The sequence below is a fragment of the Zalophus californianus genome, chromosome 4 (assembly GCF_009762305.2).
Source record: "Zalophus californianus isolate mZalCal1 chromosome 4, mZalCal1.pri.v2, whole genome shotgun sequence".
Lineage (NCBI taxonomy): Eukaryota > Metazoa > Chordata > Mammalia > Carnivora > Otariidae > Zalophus > Zalophus californianus.
The window spans coordinates 84,358,958-84,376,776 of record NC_045598.1 but is presented as its reverse complement, the minus strand read 5'-3'; the positions used below and the strand labels follow the sequence as shown (position 1 = coordinate 84,376,776).

General features: G+C 37.5%; 2 protein-coding genes across 6 annotated transcripts in view; one reads left to right on the top strand and one right to left on the bottom strand.

Annotated features, from left to right (window-relative positions):
* The window catches only part of SASS6 (SAS-6 centriolar assembly protein), a 50,910-nt gene extending 40,960 nt beyond the window's left edge, over window positions 1–9,950 (top strand). For all 4 annotated transcript variants that reach the window (XM_027604218.1, XM_027604234.2, XM_027604245.2 and 1 more), the window contains 3 exons: window positions 7,300–7,394; window positions 8,090–8,184; window positions 8,289–9,950. In XM_027604218.1, the coding sequence (XP_027460019.1) occupies window positions 7,300–7,394; window positions 8,090–8,184; window positions 8,289–8,395 (297 nt within the window). In that variant the 3' untranslated portion in view covers window positions 8,396–9,950. The remainder of the gene's footprint in view (window positions 1–7,299; window positions 7,395–8,089; window positions 8,185–8,288) is intronic.
* A 146-nt stretch (window positions 9,951–10,096) lies between these two features.
* Window positions 10,097–17,819, bottom strand: part of MFSD14A (major facilitator superfamily domain containing 14A) — a 42,285-nt gene continuing 34,562 nt past the window's right edge. For both annotated transcript variants that reach the window (XM_027604259.2, XM_027604268.2), the window contains 4 exons: window positions 14,915–15,027; window positions 13,525–13,622; window positions 12,438–12,601; window positions 10,097–11,436 (listed from right to left, as the gene is read on the bottom strand). In XM_027604259.2, the coding sequence (XP_027460060.1) occupies window positions 11,230–11,436; window positions 12,438–12,601; window positions 13,525–13,622; window positions 14,915–15,027 (582 nt within the window). In that variant the 3' untranslated portion in view covers window positions 10,097–11,229. The remainder of the gene's footprint in view (window positions 11,437–12,437; window positions 12,602–13,524; window positions 13,623–14,914; window positions 15,028–17,819) is intronic.

The following is a 17,819-nucleotide window of genomic DNA, read 5'->3' as shown; positions in this document are numbered from 1 at the left end:
AGTAAGTCAATAAATCCATGCATCACCTAGTGCTCATCACAAGTGCACTCCTTAATCCCCATCAGCTATTTAGCCCGCCCACCACCCTTTCGGTAACCATCAGTTTGTTCTCTATAAAGAGTCTGTTTCTTATTTGTCTTTCTCTCTCTCATATTTTTTTCCCCTTTGCTTGTTTTAGTTTGTTTCTTAAATTCCACATATGCATGAAATCATATGGTATTTGTCTTTCTCTGACCTATTTTGCTTAGCATTATAGTTCAACCATGTCATTGCAAATGGCAAGATTTCATTCTTTATAGCTCGGTAATAATCCATTTTGTGGGTGTGTGTATGTGTATGTATGTGTATATATGGATACATTTATCCATTCCTCAGTTGATGGACACCTGGGCTGCTTCCATAACTTAGCTATTGTAAATAATGCTGCTGTAAACATAGGGGTGCATGGAATTGTTTTCTTAATTTCCCTTTCTGCTACTTTATTATTAGTGTTATAGTATTATAGAAACACAACCAATTACTGTATATTAATTCTGTATCCTGCAATTTTACTGAGTTCACTTATTCTAATAGTTTTTTTGTAGAGCCTTTAGGGTTTTCTATGTATGGTATCTGTAAATAGTGACCGTTTAACTTATTCCTTACCAATTTGTATGCATTTTGTCTTATTGCTGTGGCTAGGACTTCCAGTACTATGTTGAATAAAAGTAGCTAGAGTGGACATCCTTGTGCTCTTCCTGATTTTAGGGAAAAAGATTTCAGTTTCTCACCATTCAGTATGATGTTGGCTGAGGGTTTGTCATATATGGCTTTTACTATGTTGAGGTATGTTTTCTCTAAATGCACTTTGTTGAGAATTTTTATCATGAATGAATATTGAATTCGTTAAATGCTTTTTCTTTATCTATTGAGATCATGTGATTTTTATTTATTTTGTTAATGTGGTGTTTCACATATTGATTGATTTGCAGATACTGAACATCCTTGCATCCCCAGAATAAATCCCACCTGGTTGTGGTGAATGATGATTTTTTTTCTCCCCCGAGATTGATTGATTGATTGATTGATTGATTTTAGAGATAGTATGTGCGAGCAGTGGGGAGGGGCACAGGAAGAGGGAGAGAATCCACAAGCAGACTCCCTCACTGAGCTCAGAGCCTGATTGTGGGGTGTGAATGATGCTTTTATTATACTGTTGTATGTCGTTTGCTACATTTGCTGACGATTTTTACATCTGTGTTCTTCAGGGATATGGTCTGTAGTTTTCCTTTTTTGAAATGTCTTTGATTTTGATATGAGGGTAATGCTGGTCTTGGAGAATGTATCCTGAAGCTTTCTTTCCTGTTCTTTTTTTGGAATAGATTGAAGTGAAAATAGATATTAATTTTTCTTTAAATATTAGGTAGAATTCACCTGTGAATCCATCTGGTACTGGACTTTGATTTATTGGGAATTTTTTTGGGGGGGAAGATTTTATTTATTTTAGAGAGTGCAAGCGGGGAAAGGGACAGAGAGAGAATCTGAAGCGACTCCCTGCTGAGTGCAGAGCCCGACATGGGGCTCAATCACACAACCCTAAGATCATAACCTGAGCTGAAATCAAGAGTTAGATGCTTAACCGACTGAGTCACCCAGGTCCCAGGAATTTTTTGATTACTGATTTAATTTATTGACTGGAAATTGGTCTGAACTGTTCAGATTTTCTGTTTCTTCTTAATTCAATTTTGGAAGATTGTTATGTTTTTAGGAATTTGTCCATTTCTTCTCGGTTCCCCAATTTTAGCATATAATTTTTCATTTTAGTTTCTTACAATCCTTTGTGTTACTGTGGTGACATTTTTTTACTACTTTCATTTCTAATTTTATTTCCTTCCTTTTTTTCTTCATGAGTCTAGCTAAAAGTTTGTCCGTTTTGTTATTTTCAAAGAACCACCTGATTCCATTGATCTCTTCAAGTGTTTTTTAGTCTCTGTTTCATTTATTTCTGCTCTAATCTTTATTTTTCCCCTCACTGCCTTGGGCTTTCTTTTCTAGTTCCTTTAGATGTAAATTAGACAGTTTGAGATTTTTCTTGTTTTTTGAGGGAGGCCTTTATCACTATAAATTTTCCTTGAGAATTGCTTTAGTTGCATCCTACAGACTTTGGGCCAATGTGTTTTCATTTTCTTTTGTCTTCATGTCACTTTTGATTTCCTCCTTGATTTCTTCATTGACCCAGGGGATATTTAGTAGCATGTTGTTTAGACTCCATGTGTTTATGCTTTTTCCATTTTTTTTTCTTGTAAATTTCTTGTTTCATAACAGTTGTGGTTGGAAACTATGGTTGATATGATTTCACTCTTACATTTATTGAGATTGTTTTGTGACCTAATACGTGATCTGTCCTGGAGAATGTTTCACATGATTTTAAAGCAATGTGTATTCTGTTGTTTTGGGATGGAACGTTCTATATATATGTGTTAAGTCTATCTGGTCTAATATGTTATGCAAAGACACTGTTTCCTTTTTAATTTTTTGCCTGGATGAAGTATCCATTAATGTAAGTGGGATGTTAAAAAGTCCCCTACTATCATTGTATTACTGTCAGTTTCTCCCTTTACATCTGTTAATATTTGCTTATTAAGTGTTCCAACGGTGAGTACATAGATATTTACAATTGTTGTATCCCCTTGTTGGATTGATCCCTTTATTATCATGTAATGCCTTTCTTCGTCTCTTGTTACACTTTAATGTCTGTGTTGTCTGATATAAGTATTACTACCTAGGCTTTATTTCACTTCCATTTGCATGGAATATCTTTTTCATCATTTCACTTTTAGTCTTCCTGTGTCTTTAGGTCTGAAGTGAGTCTCTTGCAGGAAGCATATAGGTGGGGCTTGTTTTGTTATCCATTCTGTCACCCTGTGTATTGACTGGACCATTTAGATCATTTATATTTAAAGTAATTATTGATAGGTATTTACTTAATGCCCCTTTATTGTTTTCTGTTTGTTTTTGTAGTTCTTCTCTGTTCCTTTCTTCTGTCGCTCTCTTGTGATTGATGACTTTCTTAATATTAGGCTTGGATTTCTCTCTTGTGTATCTAGTATAAGTTTTTGGTTGATGGTTACCATGAAGTTCATATATAACATCCTAAGTATTTAACAGTCTGTATTAACTTGATGGTCACTTAATTTCCAAGACATTGTAAAAGAACTTTATTTTTACTCCCCCTCTCTTCACCGTTTTTGTGTTTTCGTGGTTTACAGCTTTTTATTTCATGAGTCCCCTTAACTAAATTTTAAAGATTTTATTTATCTTAGAGAACATGCGTGTGAGCAGTGGAGGAGTAGAGGGAAAGAGAGGAGGAAAGAATCTCCAGCAGACTCTGTGCTGAGTGTAGAGCCCACCATGGGGCTCAGTCTCTCAACCCTGAGGTCATGACCTGAGCTGAAACCAGGAGTCAGATGCTTAACTGACTGTGCCACCCAGGAGTGCCACACCCCCTTAACTATTTTTTTTAAGAAATAATTGAATTTACTACTTTTGTCTTCTAACCTTCATACTAGCTTCATAAATAATTGTTCTATTACCTTTAGTGTATGTTTGCTTTTATTTGTGAAAGGTTTTCTTTTCCTAATTTTCTTTTTTTTTTTTTAAAGATTTATTTATTTATTTGACAGAGAGAGACACAGCGAGAGGGAACACAAGCAGGGGGAGTGGGAGAGGGGGAAGCAGGCTTCCCAAGGAGCAGGGAGCCTGATGCAGGGCTCGATCCCAGGACCCCAGGATCACGACCCGAGCCGGGGCAGATGCTTAACGACTGAGCCACCCAGGTGCCCCTCCTAACTTTCTTCTAATTGTGGCCTTTTCTTTTCCACTTAAAAGAGTCTCTTTAGAAAGTGACTTTTTCTCTGGGTGCTTTTAAGATTTTCTTTTTTTTCGTTGATTTTTTTTTCCCCAGCAACTTACTTATAATATGCCTTGGTGTGGTACATGTATATCATCAATTAGGGCTTTTTATTGAGGACTTGTTATCAGGGGTTAATGGTTGACAGCTTGGAAAATTTTAGTCATTATTTCACTCTCTTTTTTTTCTGTTATTTCCTTTCAGTACTCTAGTTACACACAGTTGATCACATATTTTTCCATTGAGACTGTTTATTTTTTTATGCTTCATTTTATATTCTGATGTTCTGTTTTAAAGTTTACCAGTCTTTATTTCTGTAGTGTTTAATATGCTGTTATTTCTGTCCAGTGAGAAATCTGTATTTTAGATAATGAATATGTCATCTCTGCAATTTCAGTTTTATTCTTTTTTATACCTTTCATTTTTCCCATACTTTTGATTTCCATTAAATTCTTGTTCATAATTATCATTGTTCTAACATCTCTGTCCTTGTTCTGTTATCATTTCTGTCATTTCTGGATCTGTTTTATTGATTGTTTTTTTCTTGGTGTTTTCACATTTTCTTCCTGTCATCTCTAGTAATTTTTGATAGAATGTGGAACATTTTCAATGGTTACATTGTTGACTGTATGGATTTTGTTATCTTCCTTTTTTATAGAGTGACTGCTATTTAAGTTAGTTTGGGGTTCCTTTCATCCCTTTGGAGCATTCTGGGCTTTTTGTTTTTTTCTTTAGCTTTACTTCAGTGCATCTAGGGTAGCTTTTACTCAAGGGACAGTTTATCCCTTCTATAAAGCTATGATCCTTCCTGGCTCTTCACTGAATGCCCTAAATGATTACCAAGGACTTTTAACTTTGACTCCATGATTATGAACCTTGGGAATTGTTTAGGTTAAAACTCCCATTTCTTTTTTTAGTCTTGTGGAGATTTTTCCCTGTGCATGTGTCTAGTGCTGAGGAAAAACTCAAAGGGACCCATGTGCAGATTTCCAGAGATTTTTCTCTATACGTTCTTTTTTTTTTTTAATTTTATTTTTTCATTTATTTGAGAGAGAGTGAGGAAGTGAACGTAAGCAGGAGGAGGGGCAGAGGGAGAGGAGAGAGAATCCCAAGCAGACTCCACACTGAGCATGGAGCCTGACAGGGGGCTCGATCTCACAACTCTATCATAACCTAAGCCAGAATCAAGAGTCAGATGCTTAACTGACTGAGCTACTTAGGCACCCCTTCTTTCTCATCAGAATTCTGCCCTGAACTTCCACTCACCCCAGCCTCCCTAAATTCTGATCTTACCTCTTCCATTTAGCAATTATGTTTTCCCCTCTGTCACTGAATTTAGGTAAGGTGCCTCCACTTGGAAACCTGGGTCAGTTGTAGGGATCACACGTCTCTCAAAGATCACAGTTGTGTACTACCTGTTGTTCAGTATTTGAGACCATTCTTTTTATTTTGTCCAGTTTTCTAATTTATGATTTTTGTCTGTATCTTATGAATTGATATTAGTACTTTCTTAATATTTCTTACTCTTTCATATTTATTTTTCTATAAGGAATATTAGAATCAGCTTGTTTTACTTTTAAAAATGTGTTTAAGGTTATGTGAAATGCGTAGATTAATGTAGGGAGAACTAATATCTTTGGAATATTGAACCTCGATAGTCAAGTACAGTAGCACATACCTTTGTAATTTGTAATTTAACCAAGAGTTAGTATCTATCTATTGCTATTTTATTGTGAGTTTTTACTAAAAATATTTATTGTTTTCTCATGCCTTTTCCCTTTGTATGCAAGTAGTCATAGTTTTTTTTTAATCTATTAGTGTGGTGACCTATATGTATACCTTTTTCTAATATACAGCCCATTTATAAATTTCTGGTATGAAACCTCAGTTGTTTATTTTAGTTTGGATTTTTGTATAGATTCTTGGATTACTTTTGATTGTTTTAAAGATTTATTTTTTATTTATTGGATATAGGGAGGGAGGGAGAGCGAGTGGGAGAGAAGGGGCAGAGGGAGCCAGAGAGGGAGAGAAGCAGACTCCCTGCGGAGTGCAAAGCCTGAGCCCAAGATCATGACCTGAGCCCTAGATCATGACCTGAGCCAAAACCAAGAATCGGCCGCTTAACCGACTGAGTCACCCAGGCTTTTGATTGTTCTAAAATTCAAATTCCTAGCTTTCATTTAGAATCGTTAAATATAACAAGACTTTGAAAAATTTATGAAAAGAATTCTCAGAGTGCATGAGATATATGCATCATTGTGGTAAGTAGGGAGACAACTTTTAGAACTATGACACTTATTTAAATGTACAGTTGACCCTTGAACTGTGCTGGGGTTTGGGGGCATTGACCTCCGCATTGTTGAAAAACTGCATGTTAACTTTTGACTTTCCCCAAATTGAACTACTGTATTTTTAATACATATATTTATTTTTCACCTCAGCCCCCCCACCCCACAAATGTGTTTTATACTGTGACTGAGAAGTAAGAAGTTGCCAGATGGCAAGCAAAGGGAAGGTAGAGGAGAGACACGGGGTAGGCTTAAACAACAGGACTCTCACCTGCTTTTGGCCGTCCTCATCCCCCTACGTGGGCATGAAGGTTAAGTTCACTGAAGCCTTGAACAGCTCTGGAGAGGGATTCTTGCTGAAGTGGCAGGGCCAGTTACTGGTCCTCCTTGGCCAGGGATCATAGAATGATACCACATCACCAAAGGGTCTGGGGGAACCCCACAATGACAGGAAGAAGCCCACAATGCAGAGCAGACAGCAGGGAGGGGTGCCATCTGCCATAATGAATGACCTCCAAGCAGACGAGCTAATATCCCAGGGATCTGGCAGCTCACAGCTTGCCAGCATGTCCTGTAAGCAGAAGCTGCCTTAGAACCAGGTAGGGAGTCAGTGGGTCATGCCAACCTAGAGAGATGGTAAAGGTGCTCTGCCTTCCCCTAGATGTTGCATAGAAGGACGTTTTCTACATTTCTGGGTAGTGGATAAGGGGTGTTACTCCAGGATCCAGTTTTGCTAACTTTAGGTGGGGGTGAGGAGACGTATGGTACCTCATTCTACTGTACTGTATTTGTTGACCAAAATCCGTGTTTAAGTAGACCCCTGCAACTCAGACCCAGGTTGTGCAGCTGTATGTTTTTGTTTCAAAATAATTGTTAAGAGAATTATTTTATACTGTTCATCTTGCTTCTATCACAGGAATGTTTCTGACAAAGAGAAATAGGATTTTTTGTTGGTGGTGGTTAAATCTTGTGAAGAAAATGTGCTTGTGTTATAAAATTCATGTTGAACCTGTTCTTCTGTGGTCTAGATTTAGCAGAAAAAAAATTTAATCACCTGTCTCCATATGCAACTGTCTCAATTCTCACTAATTCAGTTACATGAGGTGTTTTCTATCTTTACAGGTTCAGTTTAACCTGCAGTTCACAAAACCAAATACATCACTAGATGTTCAGTCAGGAACAACTATTAGTATGCCTTGCTCAACTGATAAGGAAAAGTAAGTACTTGTTGGCATAAAATTTAATGTTTGCAGTTTTGAAAGTCATCTTAAATAATTTTTATCCGTTCTTGAAAGCTTTGATGCCCACTTATTTATCTGTGACATTTTAAGTTGCTTATCAGTGGGATTGAAGTAGAGTTCCTTTTACCTATAAGAAAGAGATTTCCCATGTTTTTTTAAACTGTAGTAGACATTTAAACATAAATCTTATTTTTTAGGAGACTTTCCTACATAACTGAATTACCTTTCATCTGCTTTTGGGCAACTAGATAGAAATCTTTTTAACTCCCTTTAGTGTGGTTTTTGTTTTTGTTTTGGCTTTGTCTGCCTCCGGAAGCACTCCGTTTTTCTGAATTAATGCTTCCAGTGTAAAGTACTCTGAGAAGCCAGCTATTTTATTTTATTTATTTTATTTATATTGTAAAGATTAAAGATTTATTTATTTGAGAGAGAGCGAGCATGAGCAAGGGGAGGGACAGAAGGAGAGGGAGAGAAGCTGACTGGGAAGGGTACTTTGGCTTATGGATGAATTACTTAAGAAACCACTGGAGAATATGGTTTGTTTTGAACAAAGCTATCAACAGATTATTTTATACATAGTATATGTATGTCTGTAGATTAAACCTTCAAAATTAACTTTTAAAGTGAAAATAAGGCTTTGTTAAGTAAATAATTACTATTTTCCTTTCAAGTGGTGCAAATTTAGGGCTAGAATCCAAATACCTGAAGAAAAGGGAAGATAGCATTCCTTTACGCGGGCTCAGCCAAAACCTGTTCAATAATCCAGGTGAGAGGACAGTTCTGAAATGGATTTTACACTGTGGTTTAATTGACTATATTTTACAGAAACCTAAGTGAATACAAATAATTTTTTTTTGTCCTCATTTGCAGACCATCAAAAAGATGGCACTTTAGGAGCATTACAGACATCTTCCAAACCCGCAGTGCTCCCTTCTGCATCTTCAGCGTATTTCCCTGGGCAGTTAACAAAGAGTTAATGGTAGTGTTACCGTTTACTTTTTATTGAAATTTTAGAAATTCCCATGGTTTAAAAATATATGAACAGCATAGATCAAATCCTTCAGCCAGCAAGTTTACTTGAGCTTACTGTATTAGATTGTTTGGATCCTCTTTAAGTACTGCTGTCATTTCATGACAAGCTAGAGGAACCGATTTGTACTTGGGGGATTCTGAGTGAAGATTCTCAGGAAATGACACCTTTTAGCTGTGAACATGGTATTTTATAGAATAACAGTATGAATTTCATTAAATGAATCCTTAAAAAAGAAGTTCTAAGGAAAGAGTTGATCCTTTTACAGGACATTCTAGTCATTGAGTATCTGGGTAAATGAAAACCTGCTCAGACATAATATGAAACCAAAAAATGTTAATAATTCATGTTATCATTTTCATTGGTAAAAGTTTTAAATTTGACACCTGAAAATTATGAGGGAAAATTATCTCCAAAGATATCTATATTATATTTACCATAAAGGGAAAAGTCTTAGAATTACCTTCAATGACTGAAATTAATCCTTCATAGCAAGTAAATATTTTCCTTGCAACACCTTTAAATTAGCTATTGAACAAGTCTAAGTAATTTTGATAAATTATAAAAATAATTTAGACAATGTATTTATATAACCAGATTGGGTATAAAGTGCTTTTAATCATTTGAGCTGCAAAGTTTATAGGATTTTAATGCTTCCTGGAAAACTACATTTACCCAGTTTTTCTCTTTTGTTTGGAGTTTTATTAGTTTGTTATGCAGTTAAATCTGTATTAGTGGAATGTTTTAAAAATTAGTACTATACAAAATAAGAGCATCATGAATATTGTTTTTTTATAATATCAGAGTGGCTTCGCCCAGTACAGAGTAGCATTCTCTTATGAAACGTATAAATCAATTTTTGTTTGCAAGGATTGCTAATGCTCATGTAATATTTATAAACTATTTTCAAGGACCTTAATACTGTTAATATCAGTATTATTGGGTTCACGGTAAGACAATCTAGTATTTGCTCGTATTTTTCTGAAGCCACAATATTGAGTCTTGTGATACTCTGAAACTGTGCTGGTAGTTGCAAACAGTCTTAACTAGGGGATTTATTCAAAAAAACTTAGTGACCATTATTGGGTAGTGACTTTTATATGTGACTTGTCATTTCAGTATACTGTATGAGTATTAGAATACTGGTTACAGTAACTTGAAAGCACTTACTAATAATCTGGAAAGTAGCCTCTTGGTGATACTAGAATCTTTCCTGTAAATATAATGTAACATATATATAAAACATTGTGACAGGGTTTGGATGGGACTTAGGACATACAGGTAGTTCTTTTTTATTTGAAATTGTTTTGCAGTGTACAGCTGTACATGTGTTAATAATCACAAGGTTGCACTTAATTTCTGTGAACTGTGAGCTTTGTTAATAAAGTATTTATGGAGTATGATGTGTATATAAAAACAAACAGCATTGATCTGCAACTGTTGACTATGCTTAGAATTTAAGTACTTCTGTTTAATATACAGACTAAGTTTTCATTTCTTTTGTCTTCCTACAGGAGTATGTTGTAGTGAGGGAGGAAAAAAAGGGGTTGAAGGGAAAATGATGTAAAGCTTTGATTTGTTACTGTAAAAATGATTATGGTAACAAATAAAGCCAAAACAGATCTTACAGGGAATCACAGATCAAGACTTTTTTAAAAAAAAAAAAATCATTAAAATATTTAATTTTATTAAGAGTATTTACATTTCTTTTAAGACCTTATTTAACCATAGTGAATGTTCCAAGTTTAAAAAGCATTGAGCAATAACCACACACAAGATGAAAACAGTGTAAACTATACAATACTTTATGTACAATTTTTACAAAGTAACACTTTTTTAAATAATATAACTGGACACAAAAATATACACTTTAGAGAAATTCACATCAGTAATTGTATAAAGCTCTCTTCTAGGGTCCTGAAAATTTAGGACAAACATTAGCTCTGTAAATAAAGTGTTACTGTGACAGTCCTGAAAGGCCACTATATATATTTATCTACATATAGATATCACATTGACATTTTCAAGGCTACCAGCTTTACTATTTAATTTTTAGATTATGTATTCAAGTGTTGAGGTTCTTATGATTATGCAAACATTAAAAGAATAGTGGTGTAAGTAGATGGGGAACAAATCCGAGCCAGTGTTTAGATTTACAGACTCTACCCCAATTTAAATTCTAAATGGCTGATATTTTTTCATTTCAAAAACAGTGGTGAATGTTTAAAATAAAATTACTACAAACAAGCTTGAAACATGATTCAGATTTAGTACAATTTTCTTGAGTTTTTTTTAATGCAAACAATTCATTTACCATTTCTTTACTTTAGTGCATCTGCATTAAGGCTTTGAATTATTTGACCCAAGATTTTACAGTGTTAAAAACGAACAGGTCCATAACCGTACTATCTACTCTGTCTCGCTGTGAGTCAGCATAAATAGAGTTAAAGCTCAACACCTGAAGGAAATGGTAGCAGAGACGTTGCTAGTATCTAAGAAGGTACGTATATAGTTTTTAATTAAAGGATGTATAATAAAACAAAAAGCTTAGTGGCAAGAAATTGGTGCTAATAAACAAAAGGTTTCTTTTCAAAAGAAATTGTAACATCTTTGGAAAACTGTCTGGTTCTGGTTCTTTCTTTAGTTCCCACGGAGTTCATGCAGATACATTTCTTAAGACAATCTTAAAGTACATTGTAGATGGAAATGGAATGTACATCCAGAACTACAGGTGAAAACTAAGACCAGGGTGTGAGAGAAAAGTCTTCCTGATTTCGGTCATCACACATTTGTGTCCTGGAGCAAAGGTTCTTTGGCCTCTCCTGGCGCTTGTGTACTGTGAGGATGGCTGTGACTGCCACAGTGCTTTCTCCAGCTGCTGGACCGTAAGCTCAAATTGGTATGTTCTGGAATAAACAAGGCAACAAGCAGAGCCAGCAGTACCGAACAGGCTCCAAATAGGAAGGGGGGGCCAGGGATGATCGAATTCTGAGAAAGAAAAAGATAATTAGGGTTTTTGCGCCGTCATCTCTGCTCTAAAACTGCTTATCTTTTAGTAATCCCAGATTGCTATGAATTATAAATCAAGGTCTTCTCTCTTTCTTCATCAGAGCTACAGTTAGAAAATGCATTTGCTTTTCAGGAGAAAAGGGACATGATCATACTCTCACTATAAAATTCTGAGGATAGTAACTGATCCAAGAAACAGAGCCAAAAGATTTTTTAAAAAACAGCCTATGCAGAAATAGATGGTCACTTCTAGCACAGAATCTGAACACATCCTATGAGCCTTCACCTCATTAGTTCAGCAGGAAGCTCTCAAAAGTAAAAGTAAGTAGCATACGTCATTAACTACCTTAGTGGGATCAATGACCGTTTTCTTTGTTTAAAAAGGTAAATACATTCTCTAGTAACAAGTGAGGGAAACACAGCTAAGGCTGTTACCATAAGAATCAAAAAGGCCTTTGTTTTAGCCCAAAGTTACATTCATCCTTAGCAAAAACTTGCACAGCCAGTTTAACCTGTATAGCCCCACAAACATTTTTATTTAACAGTAGTCTTGGCGCTCTGCTAAACAAGCACGGAACTGATGAGCTGTTTGCATTGGCTAAAGGGATGATGTCTGCCGTTAGTATTTTCAGTTGTAAGGAGGGAAAGTACAGCAAACAAGTAAACAAAGATGTGAATCAGCACCTGGCTGCCGGTTGCTGCAGAAGGCAGGCCTCGCCTGGGGGCCTGGTGCCTCGCCCAAGACCCGGATGAGACAGCAGTACACACGGGGGCTGTTACCCACGCCACAAGGTGTAATACCACACACTAGAATATTTCAGTAATTCTTAAATTCTCGAGGGAAAAGGTATGCACAGCCCCTTTGGCTTTGGTTTTTAAGTGCTGTAATACTCTCACGTAAAAGCTTGGGTGACCAAAAACCATTTATCTTTCAATCCAGCCAAATGAACTGTATGTTTATCAGGTGAACGAAGAATTACCTGTTCAAAGTGGTGCTGTGGGCTTGTGTTTGTTCCCAAGTCTGTTCCTGTCATTGGCAGTTCTTTAAGTTCCACATGGAATATGTAGAAAATGAATCCATAAAGAGCTGGTCCCAGACCATTGCACAATCCTCGAATTCCTGTTATCATTCCTTGAACAACACCTAAATTGTTTACACAAATTATGTAATGCACCGCTTATTTTTTTCCTGCCCTAGAACCAGTACAAACAGGAAGTCAATCTAAAACAAAAGCTCTCATCAGACACTAGCAATTTACCAAGATGGCATTAAAAAGTACTTAGAAGCCTTCAGCTCTACAAAGTAAGCTATCTGATACAAATGTGAGATCGGGTAAACCCAACCCAGACATAGATCTAGTTTAAACAAGTGGGCAAAAGCACCTCATTTCCCTTTAAAACACCCCTGGCTAAAAATCAGACATGAGTTCACAAGCATAATTGTTAAAAAAGAAAAAACTGCCCCCAAGCAGCTACTTAAGACCCCAGTGAGTCAAATACAGTTTGAGTTTTGCTTTTCTCTGGGATCTTTTCTCAAATTTAAAATGCAATTTGCTTTGGCCACAGGCCTTTCCTTCCTCATTTATCAAGCACATGCGCTGCCACTCTTTTGTAACACCTTTTTTTCCCCCTTATGACTAGAGAAAACACATCCTTTTCAAAGAATTATCTGTTAGTGTTTCGAGAATTAAATGTTCCTATCACAAAAGCGTAGGATACTGTTTTCTTTAGATAACTGAAACCTAAGATTTAAATAAAAGGGTTACTTAAACCCAAGGTGTCTAGCACATCATAGCAAACTTAAAAGTGGACATAAGGTGGCCAGTCTATCATTAGATTTTCTAGCAAAAGGACAGATAGCGCCACGCACTCAGAGTGAGAGACATGGTTACAGATACCCACCTAAGGACAGTACCCTGGAATCTGCTTTTCCTCTTAGCAATGAAAGCAATTTTAAATTCTTTACCTTGAAGATACATTTATGATCCTGTACTGAGGAAGGAGATAAGACACAGGATTCGAGTATTCATGCTTTGAAATAATAATTATGAGTTCTTGTCAACTCACCTTGTTGATCAGCATCAGCAGTTCGTGAAACAAGGGCACTGACCGCTGGAAAGGTAATGCTAGACATGGCCGCTACGGCCCCGGCAGCCCACATCATCCTGTAACCCAAAGCAGCAAAACAAAAATACGTTCTCCACTGTGCCTCTCAGAACACACGCTTGAATTCAAGTCACTGTTACTGCAAAATGGCTGTGGTACAGGGAAAAGGAGAATCGTACTTGGTCTATTCCTTCCTTCCTGTGTGACTCTGGGCAAGTCACTCTAAGGCCTGAGCGGTGGGTGGGGGGACAGGGAGGCCATTGAGAATAAAGTACAATACACATAAAAAACATCATTTCGTGTTTCCCCAGCCAGTTAGTCACTGCAGGCCCTGTTCCTGCAGACCTGTGCTTCAGCGTGAAGCTACTGAGCTGACCTAAGCCTTGGATGTTCTGGGCTTGATACTCGAAATAAACGCTTTAGATCATTTAAATTGTGAGCACCTCTTTGTAGAAACTAGCCTGGAAAACAAAACGACCGTCAAAACACACTCTTGATGCTTACTCCTATCCAAATCCAAACAGAAGTAGTATGTTTGGGTGAAAACCTGAGTGAAGCGAGTTCAGTCCCGTCATCCAGAGCATAAAGGCGCGCCTGTACGGCCCGACCTTGACCTCACTACTGCCATCACCCTGCAGGGCACCAGACTGGCGAGAAAAGCAAAGAGCCTTTTCTCTGGCATGAAGCTGGGACCAAAACAAATCGGGCTTGCTCAATTAACTTCTGGTGTGCCATCAGTAATGATCACTGATGCTACACATTTCTTTTCTAACAGAAAAACAAAAAGTAAATAATGCTAGCTTTCAGGGCTTTGCTGCTTTGAGATTACATGTTTTATCCTAATGACAGACTGATAACAGATTAAATGCTCAGTAGAGATTGAAAAACTAATCTCATTTAAAAGTCTGTCACAGAGAAAAGTGATGTCACACCTCTCTATCCTCAAGCCATTCTAGAATATACAAATACACAAGTGTGAAATCTGTATTATATACATTTTGAGAGAAATAAAGCATAGTAGGAGATAGATTAAAATCTAGTAATAAGCCTTAGATGAGAAGCAAATACAAAAATGTCAATTAGGGGCACCTGGGTGGCTCAGTCAGTTGGGTGTCCAACTCTTGATTTTGGCTCAGGGTCCTGGGATCGACCCCCACATCAGGCTCTGCGCTCAGCAGGGAACCTGCTGGGGATTCTCCCTCTCTGCCCCTCCCCCACTCACGTGTATGTTCATGCTCTCTCCTCTCTCTAAAATAAATAAATCTTTAAAAAGAAAGTCTGTCAATTATACCTCAGTAAAGCTGGAAAAAAAAGGCAAACATTAAAAATTTAAAAATTAAAATATACCTACCAAGGTTCTGAACCAAAGCCATACCACGCCAGCTGTAATATTTGAAATCCTAGACCCAATAAAATGGTGTTCTTATTTCCAATTGACCGCATAAGTAAACTCAAGACTATGGTCTAGAAAAGAAGAAAAACCAGAATAGAATTGTTTATCAGAAAAGAACTTTTTAAAAATAAAAAATACTTGGTGACTTCCTTCAATCTGTAATATAAAAGGACTACTACCACTTTACATTTTGACTTTTTAACAATTGCCCTGAATGTATCTTGAGACCATTACTCCAGATCATACAGAGCAAATGAAAGGTCCCTTTGCTGACACAGATCCAGATTCAGGGAAAAAGAAAACTGAAAACAGAAAAGTGAACTTTCTATTCAGGACATTTCTACTGACGTCTTAAATCAGAAATTGTGAGTACCATCAAAAGGTTCAAACCCATGGTTTGGGGGATCCCCGCTATGTAACAGCTTTAAAAGTTTTTATGGGTCTAAGTTAATCCAAAATGCTTATCCTCCCAGCTAAGCAAAACTGTAACAGTACAAGAATTATTCTAGGGGTGCCTGGGTGGCTCAGTTGTTCAGCATCTGCCTTCGGCTCAGGTCATGATCCCAGGGTCCTGGGATCGAGCCCCGCATCAGGCTCCCTGCTCAGCGGGAAGCCTGCTTCTCCCTCTCCCACTCCCCCGGCTTGTGTTCCCTCTCACACTGTCTCACTCTGTCAGATAAATAAATAAAATCTTAAAAAAAAAAATTAACTCTATATCCTTCATCTAAATTACTGCTGAAAGCATGATGCTTTTACAAACAGTAAACAGGTGTAATTAAGTATGATTTGGGAAAAGTACAGTATAAGAACACAGCCTTTGGAAAAATAGCCTGGATCATCATCTTGGCTCTAACTATGTGACCCTGGGCAAGTTACTTCACACTGAAACAGTTCCGTCTCTTACAAAATGGCAATAGTACCTACTTCAAAACTACGTCATGTCGGTTAGAGGAACTATTTATAAAATGCTTAGCATTGTCCTTGGCACACAGCAGGTATTTAGTAAACGATATTATGGGTTGTGTAGGTTTTCTTTTCCTTTTCTTTCAAAGCTAATAGAAATTCAGCAATGGTTGGGGATGTCAGAAAATATTTCTTGCTATTTTTTTTAAGACTATTTATTTGGCAGAGAGATACAAAACGAGACAAGGAACATAAGCAGGGGGAGCTGAAGAGGGAGCCCAACACGGGGCTCGATCCCAGGATGCTGGGAGCCAAAGGCAGAAACTTAATGACTGAGCCACCCAGGCGCCCCTATTTCTTGCTACTCTAATGAAAGTACTGAATATACTAAAGGTAGCTAGTAAATCCAGAGGAAAAGGTGAAAATAATTCAGGAAATCACTAGCTGATGACTGTAACTGTAAATGTACAATTATCAAATATCAGCTTAAAATTCTTTAAACTGAGGGCACCTGGGTGGCTCAGTCAGTTAAGCATCTGCCTTCAGCTCAGGTCATGATCCCAGTGTCCTGGGATCAAGGCTCACATCCGGGCTCCCTGCTCAGCAGGGAGTCGGCTTCTCCCTCTGCCCGCCTCCCACCCCCCCCCCCCCCCGCTCATGCTCACACTCTTTCTCACAAAAATAAATAAAATCTTTAAAGTAAGTAAAATTCTTGATATTGAAACAACCATTTAAGAGCTTAATCAGATATAATCACAAGCCAGTGGAAAGCAAATGAAGAGCCCTGTAAGGGTTCTTGAACAATTAGGACTCATAGCTTTCTTCTCTCGGATTTCCCCTTAAATCATTAGTATAAAACTGAGTTCCACAGGACATGGAACCTTGCTGGATCACATTCTTCTCAACCACAACCACAAAAGGGAACTCACCCAGAGTAAGCAGTTAGCAAAGAAAAACTTCCTGTCCCAGGACACCCTAACTGGGCACACTGATTTTCTCCCCGAGGGCAGGAGCTTTCCTTAAATATCTGTACCTTTGTATGCCTAGCAGTTATTGTACCTTCAGCATGTGATTTTTAAATGTCATAATATTCTCCATGATAATGGGATAAATTACTTAGTATATACAGTGTGCTAGACAAGAAAAATTATTTGGTGTCCCTTAATTTAGTGTAACTCATTTTGTCCCAGAGGTTATATGACTAATTTAACCAAGATGTACATAGCTAGTTAACAGTTAACTGACATCAGTTTTGGTCAGTTAACCAAGTATTTGCCAAGTTCCTACTCTATCCCACTGCTATTCTAGGTTTAAGGGTACTGACCCAAGGGTCAGAGAACAGGTCAAAGTACTGGTCAGCAAACAGAACACCTCATCTTGTAGGGAAGATGGCCCTAAGTGTCCTGATTTAGCAACATAACTGCAGGTTGTAGCTGCTCTGAAAAAAAAAAATGGGGTAGTGGGATAGAGGTGTTGCTTGAACCAGGATGGGCAGAGAAGGCCCTTCTGAGACAACAGCTGAATGGGGAGGGAGGTGGCCATGTGAATTTCTCAGTGAACAGAATGCTCCAAGTGAGGGGTGACAGCAAGTGCAAAGTCCCTAAACTGGAGTGTATTCAACAACATGGAGAATGGGGCAAAATGAAGTCACGTTGAGTCTAGGTTTTATTCTGGTTGCAATGGAAAGTAAATTTTAAACAAGAGGATTAAAATTTCACTCTACAGGGGCGCCTGGGTGGCTTAGTTGGTTAAGCGTCTGACTCTTGATTTCAGCTCAGGTCATTATCTCGGGGTCGTGGGATCAAGCCCCATGTAGGGCTCCACGCTCAGCTCGGAATCTGCTTGAGATTCTCTCTCTCCCTCTGCCCCTCCCCCTGCTCACGCTTTCTAAAATAAAATCTTTCAAAAAAAATCACTTTACAAAAGTTACTTGCCAAGTGTCAAATAAACTGTAGGGAGA